General features: G+C 42.0%; 1 protein-coding gene across 1 annotated transcript in view; it reads left to right on the top strand.

Annotated features, from left to right (window-relative positions):
* The window catches only part of TRPC7 (transient receptor potential cation channel subfamily C member 7), a 63,431-nt gene extending 46,999 nt beyond the window's left edge, over window positions 1-16,432 (top strand). Inside the window, exons 7-12 of the mRNA XM_085073583.1 lie at window positions 5,974-6,169; window positions 8,782-9,003; window positions 11,018-11,098; window positions 12,765-12,818; window positions 14,062-14,137; window positions 14,848-16,432. Coding sequence (XP_084929709.1) covers window positions 5,974-6,169; window positions 8,782-9,003; window positions 11,018-11,098; window positions 12,765-12,818; window positions 14,062-14,137; window positions 14,848-14,990 — 772 coding nt within the window. The 3' untranslated portion in view covers window positions 14,991-16,432. The remainder of the gene's footprint in view (window positions 1-5,973; window positions 6,170-8,781; window positions 9,004-11,017; window positions 11,099-12,764; window positions 12,819-14,061; window positions 14,138-14,847) is intronic.
* Window positions 16,433-19,038: the final 2,606 nt, after the last annotated feature.

Here is a 19,038-nt window from a genome sequence, read left to right as displayed (position 1 = left end):
AATAGCAGATCAGGGAAATGTTTTGTGATGTGTTCAGTACAATATGTCCAGAGAAGTAGTGGAGACGAAGTTATATCTACATTTAAATCTAAGGTTTTAAATCTAATTTATTGTTCTTAAACCTGTAAGAGGAAATGTAAAACAAGGAAGGATTTTGCTTCTCTGAGACCCAATATTGTGGGTTTGATCCCCATATGAGGATCCCCATTCATTTAGGAGTTAGACGATGATTTTTGTGGGTCCCTTCCAACTCAGAATATTCTGTGACTGTGTGATCTGTTTTAGGACATCACCTGAGTGCAGCTGTGGTTTTTGGGTGCCCTTCTGCAGAGCCAGCTGCTGGTCATGGTGCTCAAAACAGAGCAAACCCAGCCAGGGTGCCGTGGGTGTGAGAACTTTTCAGCAGAAGCCATGTGAAAGCTGCTCAGAGCATCACACCAGGCTCCTGTCCTCAGTGGGTCTGCCTGGGCCATGCTCACAGCCCTGCTGGGGGTCCCTCCTTCACCTGGTCAGGGGTGTTGGGAAGGGAAAGAGCTTGCCAAATACCTGTGGAATGAGGTTCAGAGTGAGGCTGCTTTTGAAAGGGGAAAACCTACAGCCCTTTGGTGGTAGACAAAATGCTTGAGATTCTCCAGGACCCCAGGAACACGAGTCCCAGCCCTGTGGGGGACAGCTGAGGACCTGAAGGAGTTTTCAGGGCAGGGGACAGTCCTGCTGAGTATGAGGGATGTGTCCCATGGATCCAGGGGCAGCTTCCTCCCTCTCACTGAGATGTGTCACCAGCACAGCACTGGGACAGTCAGTTTGCATCTCACAAACCCACCTTGACTTGCCTTAGGGACTCAGCAGGGACTTTCCTTCCCTCACACCTGTCTGGGAGGGAAGCTTGGCAGGATGTTTTCTCTTTGCTGTGAGCTGACTTCCAGGAAACCACTCTCCAGGCACAGTGCCTGAGCCCTCAGGGGTTACTGTGCACAGCAGGCTTTGGATGCTGCATTTGATGTGTCAGTTGTGTGCTACACAGCCAGCCTGGGGCTTAGCTCATCCCTCCTCTCGGAGAAATGACCTTTTCAGCACCATTTCTGTCCTGCAAGTGGCTGTTGCCTTCCAGTTTTACCACACCACCCTCTTGTGCGACGTAACTTGTAACATAATGTTTATGTTCTCTAGTTGAGCCAAATTTGCCTTCTACACCTCTTCTGTAGCCCCAGGGTGCATTTTAATGGAAGGATTTGTGAGACCAGATGAATTTACATCTATCTGTGCTCCGCAGTGAGGGAGGAGAGAACTGAGTGTGTGGGATGTGACTTGCTTCATATTTGAAGCAAGATGCCCTTGAAGCACAAGACTTAATGAGAATCAAGTCAGTACCATCCCTGAGTGCCTAGTGGCACAGCAATCCTCACTCATGGCATCCCCCAGGCTCATCCCTGGAGAACATCACTGACAAATTCCAGGCACTGGTGCAATTCTGCTCAGGAACTCTCTTATTAGCACTCATTATCTAAGTGGATCTTCCTGTAGTTACTGTGTTTTGATTGAAATAATGATCAAACAGTCACTAAAATGATGACTGATCACTGGAGTAACAATTGGTTAAATGTCCAAGGGATATTTGGACTGGGGAGAAATCCTCCTTAACTTCAGCCTGCTGACTGCCTATCCTGGAGGGACTTCACATTGTTATAAAGCAAATTTTCCATGAGCATGAATTTTCCTTTTAAGATTTTGGAAAAGGCTTTAAAAATACTTACTTTCTTCTGATTATTTAAACACACAGGAGTGGCAAATGATGATCAGTGAAAATGAGCCCTTTCATCATGTGAAACAAAGAGAACAGATTTACATTCATTCCGAAAATCCTTCTTAGACATTCCATTCAACAAACTAGAAGCCCTGAGGTAGACAGTCCCAAACAATTTTAATAAGCTAATTGCAAGGCTGTTTTGGCAGATGGGCAGCCACAAGCTACAGCAATGCTTCCTGCTCCATTTTTTGTGGCTGCTTGTGGGTCTTGCTGAAGTAGTGTCTCCTGCTGCCATTAACTTACTCATGGAAAGGAGGAAGATTTCAGCATTAGAGATGAATAAAGAACTCAACTGTTCATTCACTAAAAAATCACTGGGGCAAGAGGGGGTAATGCTTACTTTGGTGTCCTCATAACTCTTCTTTCACTGCAGCAACATCACAGAAGGCATTTCCAGGGGAAAATGTTTGTGAATTCTAATGAGGATGGGTGAAGTTTTACAGCAAGTTTTGTAGTAAAAATGTGACTATTTAGCTGTGGGACCTGATTCTCTGAGGTCACTCGGAGAGCTGTGACAGAAAAAGACCCACTGGATTTGTGCACTGCATTGACTGTGGCCACTTCCAAAGGACTGCCTCAGTGGGAAACCTTAGACAAACAGCTGCTCACTAAAATAACTCCAAATTATTCATCTAAGAAAAGCACACGTTCCCAGGGCAGTATGTAAGCAGACAAAAAAGAGTGTACACTGGGGGAATTGCTTGCTTAGTTAGTGATATATAGTTGTTATCTCTATAAATAGATCTATAGATAATAATAGTTAGTGAATGTTTGGTTTAACATTCACCTTCCCTTGCTACTGCACTTTTCAAGTTGTGTGCTCAATTTCTCCTCTGTTGTCATCTACAGAGAAAGCACATAGCACCCCAGTGGCCCCTGATTCAAGTTGTTATGCAAAGATTCTGTAATTTCCTCCATTTTGAATGTTCTGGAAGCAAAGGAAATAAAGATGCAGTGGTCTTTACTCCACACAGTTAAATATAGAGATTATTTAACTAACCATGGGATACTTGCAACATTTTTTGGAAGTTCTTCAATGCTGAAGAGCAGACCATTTCCACAGCAGTTGCCACCCAGCCAGCTCTGTTTATCTGTTTATCATAGGCTGTGTACAGCACACAGCTCTTGAAACAGCCTGTAATTAAGAACATGCTATGCAAACAAAATCGAAATGGAGGCAAGGCTGATTGTGTTCATCCTGCTCTCTGCATCAGAAATCAGGCTGAAGGCTACAAGGCAAGGTTTTGTCTCACTCTCCCCAAAGGGAAATGTGAGTCACTGCTCAGTGCCAAAGCTACTTCGAGGCTTGAAGGCTTTTTTCTACTTGTTTTGCTTTGTCAAAATGTGATAGTTTTGTAGATTATATTGACTTCATTGCTGTTTAGGCAGCACTAGTTCTTAAAGTCATTTAAGGAGATAAATCTGAAAGGATGTCTTAAGCTTTTTTAAGAGGAGGGCACAACACTGATACGAAATGATAGCCATGATCCTTTTTGATGAACAGCACAGTGCTGTTTACAAAAGCAAGGAAAATCTGCAACTAGATTATTGGCCATGGTGTTTTAGGAAGTGTCATCTTCCTTGATGCAAAACCTTTACATTTTACTGAAATATGTCTAATGAAACAAACAAACAAAAAAAAAAAATCTCTGTGTTCTCCCCACTGCAACAGCTGTTTCTATCACAGCAAAGAGGATGATTACTGCTTACCCACTTCCCCAGTCTGTCACTGCCAGACCCTCCTGCTGCCAGGAGCTGTCAGCCTGGGCAGGACTCCTGACTTTCTCCATGCCTTCATTTGTTTGCCTTTGAGAAGGATAAAACACCTGCTGACCTTGCAGGAAGGGGGTAAATTGCTTAGCTGGCAACAAGGAGACATACTGGCATCTTGGAATCCTTGAGAACTTGGCTCCAAACAGCCTTCTCTCATGTTTTAGTGAGATGTTTTTAAAAAAAGAAAGGCTTAACTGATGTTCCCTGCAACCTGTGCCAAATCTCGTGCAATTTGGCAGTGATCAAAAAGGGAGAAGGAAAGAGCCATCCAGCCTTTTGAAGGGTAGGGATGGACTAGAGCAAGGTCTCCTTAAATCATTTCCTCTGACAGACCAGGATCTACTTGGGGCACAGCTAAGCACCAATTTAGTGCTACAGGTTAGGTCAACCTCTCCACCATCCTCCCAGTGCCACCACCACAGGCACTGCTCCCTCAGGTGACACTGAAATCCGGTTTATGGACATTCCACAGGAATGTCCCCCCAGCCCTTGCCTCTGGAGCTTAGGGTGGTCAAGGTTGCTCTCAGCTCTCAATTAACTTCTCAAGGAGAATCTGGCACCACTTGAGTAGAGAGGTTAATGTTCAAGCTGCAGAAAATGAGCAGAGCTGACAAGTTGTATTAAAATCTGCCGGCAGGGTGGGAAACTCAGGGAACATTTCCAAATTAAAAAGGAAAGTTAATAGCAGGGTGCAGCTGGGCTCAAGGCTGGGGGTTATGGTTTTTATTAGTTTGAGAAATGACTGAGGTGGTGGGTTTCAGTGCCAGAGATTGTTGATGTAATATGTGTTCCTTAACTGGAAAGTACAACATTTATTGAAGAAGCAGTGGCCAGATTGCTGCTGGACAGTGCAGGGAACCTGACACACTAATGACAGGTCAGCTCTGCTGCAGGTGAGGGAGGAGGAAACAGCAGAGTGTCACAGCAGAAGAAATGTGCAGCAAGTGGAAAAGTGATGGCACCTGAGGGCAGCACAGCCAGAGATCATCCCACAAGGGTATCTTTGCAACCGTGCAGAGCAAAGAGAGGCTGTGAGAGTGGTATCAGTGAGCCTGGGGATCAATAAACTTGTGCAACATTAACTCAAGGTTACTCCCTACAAGACAACACAGATATATATTGTAAATATTATACTAAATATTTACTGCAGTTTTACTACTGCTTGTATATGAAATAGGGAGTACCACAAATGATGATGGGCATTTCAAAGGGTTGAAATTAATTTCGCTTGCTTTTATGGATGGTGTAATTGACACTGGAGTTGATGTAAAGATTATTTTTGTTGTAGACTGTATCATGGTTTGTGTCTATAAGGTGTTCATATAAACAGATTTAGCAGGATTATTCTTCCACCATAGTAAGAAACACTTCATCAAAATAATTTGTCTATGGCATTGTTTCATTTGAAGGTATTTACCTCCTGGCAGGCAGGAGGAGAGAGGAGGCAATGAACTGTTAATGGGCCAAGGATTGCTTGGTAAAGGCAAAATGCATTTTAAATTAAAGATTAAGCTTTCAAAATGTGCCAGCATCCCTCCTCCTCCTCCTCCTCCTCCTCCTCCTCCTCCTCCTCCTCCTCCAGTCCTTTCCAGCTGTGGCTGCTCCTCTTCTGCCTATTACAGCTCAGACCCCTTGGATCAGACTCTCCTTCTGACCTCTCAGTCCAGCCACATTCTTTCCAGCCCCACTTGTCTTTTTCGCTGATTTATTCCCCCTTTTTCCATCTTTCAACCTTTTCATTTTCCTTTTGTTCCTTTCTACTTTCAATCAAAGGTAATAATCAAATCAAAATGCCTCTCTGCAATGTATTCTACCACTCTTTCATTCCAATTTTTTCCTACAAAGGCTTGGGTGTCTGACTTGTTTGCAGTCCCAAAGAAGGATGGGAAGCAAATCAGACTGTGGTCTGACTATATTTGCACTCCATGTTCTTTATATTAATGCTACAAAGCAGAACTTTTCAATCCCTTCTCCTGGGTGAAAGACATGCTTCTCTTCTGCCCTGGAAACTGCAATAGAAGGAGGTCAGACTCAGTTATATCTTCTTGGGATGAGAACAGGATGAGTGAGGAGAAGCAAAGTTTCAAAAGTTTCAAACTGCAAGTTGCCCATGGATTTGTCATCCCTTATTAGGGACACAAAATCCCAGTGACAAGCAATGTACCTGAGCAGAACAAATCAGGGTGCACTGTAACTTTGTAGTATTAACCAGAAATCATATTTCTTTATCAAATCAGGAAATATGACTTGGCACATCCCTGGGTGATGGATAATGGGTTACAATAACTGTGCCAAGACATATTTATATTTGTGCATTGCTGCTTTTATTATTAGCATGTGGCCTGGCTAACCTGGTGTCACCTCTATAAAGTGATTGTTTGTTTTATTTTTAGGGTAGAAGAAAGTTTTAAAACCTTATTCTGGTCAATATTTGGCTTATCTGAAGTGATATCTGTGGTGCTGAAGTATGACCATAAATTCATTGAGAATATTGGATATGTACTCTATGGAGTATATAACGTGACTATGGTGGTTGTGCTGCTTAATATGCTAATAGCCATGATCAACAACTCCTATCAGGAAATTGAGGTAAGATAAAAAATTAGATTACAAACTCAATATATTTAATTATTACTGGTAATGAAAATGCTAAAAACTCAACCAAAGAAGTTGTATCTTACTCCACTTCCAAGGTTAGAATGCTGAAAAGAGTTCTTACATGGTATAAGAGTTAAGGCTGAGTCTGTCCCCAGGTTATGACTGACTTAATAATCAACAATTAATCATTTCTAGAACAATTTCACCTTCCTTGTTTTTAATGATCCTCTGTGAGTAAACCAAATTTGTTTTACACGTACTTAATGAAAGTGGTTTGTGATATTTTTTTATTCCCTGTGATGGTTATGATAATTTATCCATGTGTGTTGCCTTAGCTGCATTGTTTGCTTATGATAGAGTAATATTTCTTCTAGCTTTTTGCCCTGGTCTCTACTGCTTAAACACTGTCCATGTAGATCTGAAGCTCATGTATGCATACTTGGAAATTTCATCTTTTCCAATTACCAGGCATAAAACTTGATACAGGGTTTTTTGGGTTTGGTTGGTTTTTTTTTTGAGGAGTCTCTAGGTCTGCTAAACATGATTTCATGGAAATGTAAAAAACCCATCTTTTAAAGCATATAAACAGAGCTCTCAAGAATATGAATAGGTTTCTGCAGAAAGGCATTTGCAGGGTTTACCCAGCCCTGCTCAGTAGTATGGCTATTAGCAGAGCGGATTTGCTAAATGCTTTGGACATAAACAACTCCCTGCTAATCTAAATAAAGGCAGAAAAATACCCATGATTTGGATTATGTTAATGTTGAGTCACCTCTTACTTATTATTTGTTAAATGTCAAACTAGTGCACTTGGGTTTGTATTAATTACTTGTCCTAATCTCCCCTCAGAACCTGACATTGAAAAAGGCCAGGGCTGAAAACATTTTCTCACTGTAATGTCTGATTCATCCATGCACTGTAGTACAAATATAACTCTATCCTGTCCATGCTGTAACTGACTCTAAATGTCAGAGAGATCTTACATATGCTCTCTGCCCCAGAATCTTTCAGGCTTGCAGAAGGCAGAGTCAGTTCTCCAAAAGTTTCTAATCACTCAATATCAAGAAATTTCCTGAATCCTATTGACCTGAAACAAGCTTTACTTCAGAAGGGGTCTCAGCCTCTTACTGTGTTTTCTACTTTATTATAGTAGACAGAGATGCTCTTGAAAGTCTTCAAAGAAAAAAACATCTCTGAAAATACCTGAATAGGTGGCCTATATTAACTTTCCAGTCTAAACTTTGTAATGGCCATTTTCTTGGCAAAATGCTTTGTCATCCTTCTTAATTGCATGGGAATTTTCAAAATTTTATTAAAGATTATTTGTAAGTATCAGCAAGCAAAACAAGTGTGAGCTGGAGTGACAAGACCATATTCTCCTGCCTCCCCTTTAACATCTCCCTTCAGCTGCTTCTCTTTGTGCCTGGAGTATTGGTGCTTCCTGACAAATTTACATTTATGGAAAGAAATCCTTTTGCCAGCCATAAAACAGAACTATTCCCATCAGTAGCACTTCTGAACTGCTTGACAGAAAGGCATTAGAACTGTTCACAGGTGATTAATTCTGTAGTGCAGCTTTAGGATTCTGTGAGGTGCAACCCCAAACCATGAGGAGAGCAAATGGCAAAGTGGATGCTGCTGCACTGGTGGAGACACATTGCTCTAGCTGAGGCAGAATGAATCTGCATTGTGTCATGCCAGTTTCTGACTGGGTTTCAGAGGCTCAGGGTGATCAGAGGTGATGATTTCCAGCAGAACACAGATGTACACGAGTACAGGGAACTGGCAGATCCACACCTCTATTGCTGCTTCTGCCCTCCATGTAGAGCACAATGAAAGAGCTGTACAGCAGCTGGATCTCATCCTTTCTTCTGTCTGATGAATGGTCCTGAAGCATGGCCCTGACCATCCTTCTGTATCAATGCCAAGAGAATGATTTCCTCCATAAAATATTTGCTAACTGTGCCCTTGTTACCTGGAAGTGATCCTGGCCCACTTTGACAATTTGTAAAGGAGATTCACAGACACTGAATGATGGACTTTTTTTCCACCTCCATCAGTGCCAGGAGGTGAATGGTAGGAGAATGAAAGTGTATAGGGATGCATGGTGGTGAATTCAGACAGGATCCACGAGGAAATCAGCTGAGAGAAGAAAGCAGTGGCTGAGCCTCTCTGTGGGGAATTCCTGGCCAGTGCAGGGGTACAGATGACACATGGCATTGCAGTTCATCAGAGACAGCCTTTGCTGCTGGGCTCAGAAAAGTTTCTTTTGCTTTCCATGTCTCTATCTATGTCCTGACACATTCATTTATCAGCATAGCAAAAACACCAGATTGTTACTGAGACAATCCCTTTGATATCCAAGGAAATAGTCTAATATTTGGAAGACACATACTCTCTGTTTATGCATCACTTTGTTTAAATTTTCCTTGTTTTGAGATTACCACAGAGAAGCCTGCAAAGACATGTTTTGTGCCTTGTTCTGGCAGGCAGAATCTGATTCTAGTTAACTCCTACCTGTTCGTTTGTTCTGATCATAGCTAAACTCCTTCCTATTTATTAATTTGGGTGTTGATTTGTATTTTCCTTCTTCTCTTCCCAAGGAGGATGCGGATGTGGAGTGGAAGTTTGCACGTGCCAAGCTCTGGCTATCCTACTTTGATGAAGGAAGGACTTTACCTGCTCCTTTTAATCTAGTGCCAAGCCCTAAATCATTTTATTATCTCATACTGAGAATAAAAATGTGCCTCATAAAACTCTGCAAATCTAAGGCCAAAAACTGTGAAAATGACCTTGAGATGGGGATGCTGAATTCCAAAAAAAGGGTATGTTTTATCTTAATTTTTCAGCTTCTTTGTGAAAAGGATTCATGGCAGGGACCTTCTGGAGGGTTGCATGGTGCACAGGGACAGCAGGGACAGCAGGGACAGCAGGGACAGCACTGCCTCTCACAGGATCTCATCCTTGCCTGGTGTTTGTATCACATCATAGCCAGAGGGTCATCCCAAAGCTGTGGCCCCATGGCACTGAGCACCATCCTCACACCAGGGAAAGGGCAGCCTTTATAAAAGTAGCTATTTCTAGAACTTTTATCAAAGCAGGCACACCAAGGTCACAGAGAGGGGCAGAAGCAGAGGCACAAACAGGCTTGTCTGGCTCCAGCCCATTGTTCTGGGCTCTCCCAGCTGAGCTGGGTGACACTGCCTGGGGAGGGGACAACAGGGGGACCCTCGTGTGCAGCCCACCCTCAGCTGGACCTTGAAAGAGAAACCAAGGAGAAGGAAAGGGAAGCTGGAGGAGGCTTTGCAGAATTTGCCTTTGGGACATGCAGACTGCCTGAAGCTCTGCCTGGATCTGCTGGCTGTCCTTGGAGCAGCAAAGAGCTGAGCTGTGCAGCTCACAGTGAGCTCCAGGCAAAGCCATGGCTCCACACAGGATCATCCTCCCAGAGTTTGGGAGAACTGCTCAGGTCTGCTGTTCACCCATTCCCTGCCAGCACCTACAAATAAAAGTCTCTGTCCATGGGATTTACTCCATGTTATCAAATAATTTAACTACTAACACAGTGAGCATTGCCAAGGTAGAGAGGCGTGTCTACAAATTGATTTAATACTGCTATTGATTACTGAAAGAACCACTAGAACAGTGGAGTCTCAAAATGAAAGAAGGGTTTCTCCTTCAACTACCTCAAATAATGATTTTAAAATACGTTTTTAAAATGTTATTTGAATCTAACCCCACAAAGCTCGCTTTGTTTCAAATTTAATTTCTGCTTCAAAGCCTTAAAAAACAAAGTAATAAAATTTTCTCTAAGCCTCTCCTTCTTTAAGCTACATAAGTGAAAGTGTCTGCCTTGCCCTTTTTCTTGGAACTCATGCAAAATTCATATTTTCCATGGCTTTTTAACATAAACAATTGAGAATATCAGTCATTTCTTGCTTGCCTATTGATTTTGTTCACATATCATCTTCAAGAGACTTTGTAAGCTGATGATACACCTGATGAGTAAGAAAGAAATTTAAGAAAAGAATTACATTATTACTTTAGAATTTTAGTCTAATCATTATAAGCATCCTGATTTGAAATAAAAAAAATAATAGTCAGGATCTCTGGTTCAACCAGGGAAGAAAAGCCCTTATCCAGGGCCTTCCCTCTACATACAACTGCATAGAGATGCAGAAATCATTGATATTTATTCCTTTGAATAAGTGGTTTTAATGTTTTTTTAGTACTTGGACCAAAAACCTCAGAGGTGGATTACAGTCAAAGAAACCTCTAACAAATACTGTGTGCAGTGTCCAGAAAAGTCTCCTTGGAATCTTCTAGAGCTGTCATGCCTCTGATAAAAATAAGACGGTCTATTTAAAAAATACATTGTTTTTTTGAGCCAGAAGAAGTAGCAAATGGTACTGCTGTTTTAAAAGGACCAGTGAAAATCAACCGTGTTTCAGAATTTGGTTTTGTATCACAGCTTTGTTCTTTCCAAATAAAAGTAGTTATTTTTCTTCCTTTCTTAAATTGTGCTCTAAATTTATAAGCATCAGCCTCATTAAGATAAATGTATTTTGTACCTCTTAACACCTTTTTGTCTAAAACTTGTGTTTGAATACCATTTCTGTCTAGATAATTTAGAATCCAGATTTTTCCATTAATTTGTGTATTTTTGGAACTTTACTGTCTTATAAAAATTTACTTTTTCGGTCTGAATGTTCTGGCTTTTACTCTGCTGTACACAGAACCATTTCCTACTGTTTTTCTAAAGCTCTGCTTAGTTTGGGGCTGTCTGGGTATGAGAAGCTGCCATTGATTTAATCATATCGTGATGTTTTATAATTTCAGAAAGTTCGTTTTCACTCTAGCATTCAAAACACAGAGAGTTTCTCTGGGAAGAACGCTTATAACAAGCCCACAAGATACCAGGTAATCACAGCATGAAAGCAAGAGCCAGGGGAGAGATCTGTCAGTGGAAAACTGCAAGGGTCACATTTGCCTTCTCTCAGGCAATGCCACCCTGGGATGTGCCAGGCTGGGGCATTTCAGAGCCAAACTCAGCCTGTCACCCGTGGAAATGCACATGGTGCTAGCATTTGTCACACTGATTAATTCCACTGGAGGGTGCTTAACTTAATTCACGAGATATCATCCAGCCTTTCCTCCTCCCATCCCGTACTGACAGCATTCCATTTCCCACGGCACAGAGTCATCTCTCCAGCTGCTGCACTGACATTTGCATGTGCTTCCCCTGGCAGTGGCAGTCCTGCCAAGCTCACCCTGCAATGTGCTGTGGTTCAGAACCCTCCTGTGCCTGCAGAGGTGGCACAGAGTCCCACAGCTGTCTGTCCACCAGGAGGGTTGTGCCAGCAGATGTGTTATTTCTCATAAAAACGTGTCCTAGGGCAATACAATACACAGGATGTGCCCCACAGCGATTTTTTGCCTCCTTTTTAACCTTTTATCCTGTTCAAGTGAAAAGGAATCTTATGGCAAGTGTTATGTCTGAAGGGACCAACATTAAAGACAGACAAGGAAAATAATAGTTAAACAGGCTAAAATGTGCAATGGCAGTTCTAGAAAGGTTTTGTATTGTGTTGGTACACAACAGGCTCCTAAGCTGTTCAGCACACCAGTAACAGATTTCTACTGTTTTAAAAAGTTTTTCAGGCTTTTGTGCCACAATAGGAAGGATATCTAGAAATCTGAGTTAGAAATGGGATACATTCACTTTGGCATCTGGAGTTGGCTGGCTTGATACCATGAAAGGAAAAGGGATGAGGAATTGTGTCCTGCTCAAAGGGGCATTTCAGCACTTCTGGCACTTTCCCATCCGTTCAAATCCACAGGTGATGTGTCAGCTCTGCTGGATTGATTCTCTTCCTGTAGCTATTATTTCTCAGTGAGACCACCTAATGTTTGAGGTAAATTAGACCCTTATTTCCAATATTGAAAAAGCCAAAAGTGACTGTGAAAAATAGATAGAAATAGATAAGTACCTGTTCCATTGCTTTAATAATGCTAGGTTTGTCTTCAAATTATCTTAGAAAATTTCAGTTGCTGCAGGAAGGAATTGCCCAGGTAATATAAGGAGAATGGAATTGTCCTGATTATCTAAACATAAAGAAAAAGGAGCAGTGTGATAATCTGGTTGGCAAGCTTTTCTTCTACAACTGGGAAAACCTTTGAAGTAGTTGCTTCTTGCTGAACTCTTCTTTAGCAAGTTTTATCAAGTGATGTATCTGCAGTCTGCAGTCTGTGTACTTGGATTACATATGGACAGTGCTCAGGAGGGATAACAAAAACATTCAGAATTTAAACATGCAATAATTTGAAAAGTGTGAGGAACAAGCCAACACAGCTGCCATGATCTGGGAATAAACTAGTCCAGGAAAATTATACATTTATCAAAGGGATGATGGGAACTGGAGTAGAGAGCTGTTATCATTTTTTTTCCCTAGGTTATAGGAGCTTGTGTTCTGACCCCTTGTTTTTGTCTAAATTTCCTCTGTCTTCTGCTCTGGAAAAAAAAATTATTTTTGGATCCAGGATTTTCTTACTTTCCCCAAACATTACTTCATTTATGTTTTCTCAGGTGACAGCCCTACCTCCCTCTGGATTCCACTACTTTGGCCATCTCCAACACACCGTACGTGCTCTGTGCCTCATCTCTTTGCCTTAATGACTCACCTGCTTAGCCAGATGCCTCTGAGACACCAGGACAGTCTTAGACATCCCATACTCCATGGCTGCATGGCATGGACAAATGATCTTCACATGCCTTTTGCGCTGCTATAATTCTTATTTGGCTGCTCAGTAAAAAAGAGCAGGTGTATTGATTTCTTAATCCTTGCTTCACAGCTTTTGCAGCATTTTTCAGTGATGTTCCAAGCAGAGGTGTGATTGCTCTGTGGAGAAGTGAGTCCATGCTGGGAGAGGCTTCTCCCTTAACTCTGGACATCTGGTCAGTCAAAGACACTGAGCTCTCCTCTGTTTGCAGAGGACATACCTAAATCTCTATCTCCAATAGAGCAATTCTTTTTAGGTTAATATGCTTTTATTCCTTTTTTCTTTTATAGGTTTTTAGTAAGAGATTTTTTCCCCACTGTGTGTCTTTTGTGTAGTGAAGGCAAAGCCTTCAGCTGTGCCTCAGTGTGCAGCCCAAGGCTGCCAAAGTTACTTTCTTCCTAGATAAATAGAACTTAGAAATTTTTGGAACAATAGCACATTGCAAGCTCATATCCATAACCATCATCCATTCCCATACATTCTATTCTTTATTAACCATCATCTTCCATTTTATAAGTCTACAAGGCTCTGAATTTTTCACTGCATGTGTCTCTTTAAATCCACCATTTCTCTGAGAAACTTCTCTCACTTAAGCCAAGTTCCCCACCTCTGTTCAAACTCTCTTTTTTCTGTCCTCCTCTAAATTTATTTTCTCTTAAAAACCCAATTACAAGGCTAACAGAGTCTTTCTGTGAACCTCGGGTCAGCTGCATTGTGAGTGAGTTTGCTAACATCATTAATTAACCACTTATTTCTTCCTGTAAAGTACTATTAGACAGCACCATGCTAAGAGAAGGCTCTGGGAACCATTTCTCAGCTTTCTGTTGGATTATCTGTGTTTTCTTTGTCTCTGTGGGACATGCTCCATACTCACATGCATCCCACGAGATACCCCAAAGTGCTTCTGATGTGGGATTATGATCAAAGGGCTGTCAATCAAATACTGTATTCCAATGCCCATGATATAAAATATAAAATAAATGGGAAATCAATAAAAAATTATCCCCAGTAAAAGCAGCTATTTCAGTTGTTGGTAACAAGTGTGGAATGAAGGCAATGTGGACAGTGTCCCACTAAGAGGAGTGTTTGTGTTCTGCTTTCAGAAGATCATGAAGCGCCTGATCAAGCGCTATGTGCTGAAGGCTCAGGTTGACCGAGAAAACGACGAGGTCAATGAAGGCAAGTGGGATTTGATAACTGCCACACCTAATGAGCTTGTGCTGTTGTTGGTGGTGAGCTGGCCAGGGGGAGGGTTGAGCTCAGGGAAGATGCTCTGCAGAGAGAGATGCTCATTCTCAAGTGCTGACTCTGAGCCTCCCTGGTGCCCTTGAAATTCCAGGTCCTTATTTTTCCTTAGCAGAACCCAAATCTCACAGGATCTCCACACAGCCCTGCTCACTCCCAAAGCTCTACCTCTCCTTCCTCTACAGCAACCAACACCCAACCTTAGCTGGGTGTCTAAGCAAAGCATTTTCTGTCTGCACTGCCCAGGCTTGCCCCAAGGACATTTTTTTTAATGGGACACAGATTTATATTGTTGTGGTGGCACATGGAGTTTGTGTGCAGATGGAAAAGAACCTCTAACACATCTTAACTGCCACCCTCCTGCAAATACCCTGTGTAGGTGGAGATCAATATGTGGAGAGAGAACAAATTTGAGAAAAAAAATGAACTCTCCACACATATCTGCTATTGCTGTAGGCACCACTACTCCAAGCACAGGTTATTCCTTATAATTACAAATATTAAGTGTATAATGCATGGAGATCAAATGCAGCTCCACACACATTCCTGACCAGACACACTGATATTATTGCTCTCTCAGGTCTTTGAACCATCAGGACTACTTACTTGGTTCCGTCCCTAACAAAAACATTTTCCTCTTTCAGGAGAACTCAAAGAAATCAAACAAGATATTTCCAGTCTCCGCTATGAACTCTTGGAGGAAAAGTCCCAAGCTACTGGTGAGCTGGCGAAACTAATACAGCAACTCAGTGACAAGTTTGGGAAGACCTTAAATAAGGATATTTGATGGTTAATACAGAGAAAGACAACTCGTTTTCTAAACATTGTTCATTCTCAACCAGCATCTTAGGAGGGCAGAAAACTTGTGAAAATGGGTAGTGTACTCTCAGCTTTTGCTGATGAGCACGTTTTGATAGGAGCACTTTTACTCCTGCACTTGGTGAGCAACCAGTAAAATCTTTTCTGACACAAAAGTGACTTGTTGGTAAAAATCTATGCCCCTTGACATCAGAAGTAGATGCACCACAGAGAAGGCACCTCCAATTAAAGGCAAAAAAAGCCAGATCTTTATTCATCTGATTCCAGAGAAAATAAGGTAACTGTGCTCATTAGTACCAACAGAGTCTGTAGCAACCAGAATTGGGTGAAGTCTGAAGAAAAAAATGTGCCAAGCATATTCCCTGCAAAATTTTTTAACTTCCTGTTCTTGGGTGTGTACTCTCCTTTTACGTTTACATTGGCAACCCTGAAGATAACTTTGAACAGCACTTTGTCTGATGAAAAACAAAAATCTGCTGAAATGACCAAGGCAGTGTATAACAACTAGAGACTGGATGACAGCACTGGAAAAATGGAATCAAGCTTGTGGGGTAAATTATCCTTTAACCTGATAAAAGGATTTCCAGCCAAACACTCCTCTCCACCTTTTCCAGCAGTATTAGGTAGTCTACTGATGGATATGGTCTCTTTGTATGCACTTAGCCTCTCTTTTATCCTTAGTCGATCCCATCTCCGACAACAGTGTACTGAGATATTCGTAATGATGTGAAACTCACTTCCCAGGAATACCCAGAGATAAAATACCTTGTGCTAATGTGTTCAGTTCAAAGAACAGCATTAATCCAGAGACAGCGATGCAACTGAGCTCAGCTTTCAGATTCCAGAGGTCAAACTGCAAGCCATAGGGAGAGATCAATCACGAAGAACATTGCCCAGGAGTTCCCAACCTTGAAATTAATACAAAAAGGCTTCAATTGAGCATTCTGACCAAAAAAAGAAAAAAGGAAAAGGAAATAAAGGAAAAATCATTGTAGAAATTGTTGTCTTATGTTTTTGGCTCTTAGAGAGTATGAGAAAGGGATTCAAACTGCTCTAGGGCTGTGGTAATACAAGGATCACACTTTTACAACAGGAGAGTTGTGAGTCTGTGCAGCACAACTGCAAACGTGGATGGCTTGGGGTTTCATGGTTGGCTAAATGATTTCAACTACTTAAAGCACACCTTACTACTTGGGAACCATGGAACTGAACTGTTTGTTTACAAGAGACACCTATAAAATGAACATGACATTTGGGTTTCAGCTGAGACAAACAAACAGAGCCAGAAGGTGATCTGTGATCAGTTCTTAAGTGCCAGATGAGAATACATATAGCCTAATAGAATAATAGTTATATTTGTACGAAAATAAAAGAAAACAAAATAAAAAAGTGTACTGTACGTAGATCTGTTTAGAGAAAAAAAAATACTGTATTTTTACCTTTAATAAGATTATCTTGTATACTGTAATATTTTTACCTAAAAATGGAAAAAAATAAAATTACCTCATAATATTTTGTTGTACACTGGGTGAAATATTTGCTTGATCTTTTGACTACCTATTACATGGACATGGGTTTTTTTTTTTTTTTCTTTCCTGTGATGTATGAACAATGAAATCATTACATGAAGCAATTTTGGCATGTACAGCTGTGCCCATCAGCTCCTGCCCTTCCAGCATCTGTCCAGGTGAAGCAGTGCAGTCCTGCCACAGGCAGTCAGCATGCTGCTCCCACTCAGGAATCTGCCATGAAAGAGCACAGTATTCTCTGGGACTTCAAAAGTAGACTACAAGATGTATTAAAAATACTGTTTTAAAAAACCCTCCTTCCTCCCCTTTTGCATTTACATTCTTGAAAGCATCAAAGGCATGGAGACTTTATATAAATATTCATGACAAGCAAAATTCCACTTCAGAGCACTTTTCCCACCTGGTCCCAGTAACATGCCCAGGGAAGTTGCTCACTGTGTATTGATGGGCTGCCAGCAGAAGCAAAGTTTATTCTGCAAGGTCAGTTTATAAGAAGTTAAAATTAAGAAGCTTCCCTGAAAGATCCCTTAGAGATCTTAGAGAGTTGGAAGAGGGAAAATCAAAGTAGGTGGGTGCCAGATTGGATTAGACCTGAGCTATTTGGGTCCCCTGTCCCTTTTCTCATCACCTCCTGGCACAGCAGTGCCACAGCAACCACCAGCTGAGCTGAATTTGGTCCAGTCTGTAACACCTCTTACCTTTGGCTTTGTAATATTGGTTTTATTATTCCTTGGACAAATTCATACTGTGAAGAGGTGGAACTTAGCCAAATTCTTTGCAGATACTGAATTACAACTTTTTATGGGAAATATGTTAAAGAGAGGTTGCATGACAATTAAACTAACCAGAAGTCATCCACACAAAGGTGAATATTCTCCAAAGGATCATCACAATTCTGCAAATCCCACAGGCCAATCAAACTAGAACTTAAATAGGCACCTGAAGAAGATCAGAACAAAGCCATTCACTAGCCAATATTGATTTATTGACTGCCCAAGTCTCTAGACAGTTGTTTCACACCTTGCAAAGACAAAACAAGTCAGCTGCTGCTAACAGAGAAGAAAGTACAGCAAGAAGCATTAACAGTGCTTGATATTTCATGGGGCTGGACTGCCTGGTTTTAAGCCAGGAACCCCTGCTGCTGAGGTGCCAGTCCCAAAACCAAGGGGCTGCCCAAGGGCATCATGCCCCTGCTTTCAGCAGCAAGGGGTGGGCTGTGCAGCCACAGGGCAGCTGTGATGCTTCATGCACATCTTTTTGCTCCAGCTGGACTAATTCTGCCTGTAACTCTGGGGAGAATGACTAACAAATACTGTCCTCAGCTCTCGAAAAACATGGATTAAAAGTAAATATTAGGAAGAATATGAATGGTGTTATGAATAATGTCTTGCAAGGCTGCCTGCATCCTGACCAGAGCTCATATTAAATTGTCAGGGCTAGGCTTTATTTTTAATTAATCTACATGAGGAAAGCATTTCCAGCAGGCCAAAAGAAATTGCCCTAATTAAAAGATGCATGAAATGAATGATCACTCAGTAAGGACAAGCCAGGACACAGTCCATCACCACAAATGGACAGAGCTCCAAACACAATCTCCAGCTGAGCACAGATCTGTGCTGCCCCACGGCCAGGTCTGGGCTGCAGCCCTGGGCTGCAAGTGGGGAGGGAGGAGACAGGAGCAGTCCAGAGGGCAGCACCTGCCACAGAACACCTCTGTGCCTCCAAGGCCACAAGAGGAGCCTGGCAAGCAGGGGATTCCATTCCTCAGTTGGCTTGAATTTGCTTCCACAATAACCAACAGGCAGGGAAATGAAAGCCACAACTTCCCAGCCAAGGCTGCCATGCTGTGCCCAGGGTGTTTTTTGGGTGGGAAGGGTGGGTGTTTCCTCTGTTCAGACACTATAAATACTTTCCTTGGGACCTGGAAAAGCAGCCCTGCCCTTGCTTTGGCCACAAACCTCTCAGCACCCCAGTGCTGGATGCTGCAGGCAGCAGCTCCCATTGCTCCCATTTCACCGTGGCTGTGACTGGGCTGTAAACCCTGCAGGTGCTGGACAGCAGCCTGCAAAAACTACTGCCTTAAGGAACTCATTTTTATTGAAAAAGAATGGAGATTGCACAGGAGAAAGAGCTCCTGGGGAAGGAAGGCAGATACAAGGAAATTCAGCAATGTGCCCTAATGAGCTGAAAGGAAAGGGCCAAAAATGGGGCTGTGGTTCTGAATCTTATTAGAATGAGAATATCCTCATTTAGCTTTGCCCTCTCTAAGTCCCTGTTCTGCATCTTCGTAGGGCATACACTCCTGAGTGAGGGATAACATCTGCCAGTGCCTGATGCCAGCAGCACAAGAGCAACAGCAAAAGAAGAGAATCATTGCCTCAGTGATCATACATCATTTTGGGAAGTGATTCCCTTAGATCTCTGGGAGGTTTTAGTGGCTCTATATCAATGTTATGTCTTCATTACAGTTGAATTTAAATAAAGTCA

This window comes from Lichenostomus cassidix, chromosome 13 (assembly GCF_008360975.1).
Source record: "Lichenostomus cassidix isolate B80296 chromosome 13, HeHo_3.0, whole genome shotgun sequence".
In the NCBI taxonomy this organism is placed as follows: domain Eukaryota; kingdom Metazoa; phylum Chordata; class Aves; order Passeriformes; family Meliphagidae; genus Lichenostomus; species Lichenostomus cassidix.
This window is presented reverse-complemented; position numbering and strand designations above follow the sequence as displayed.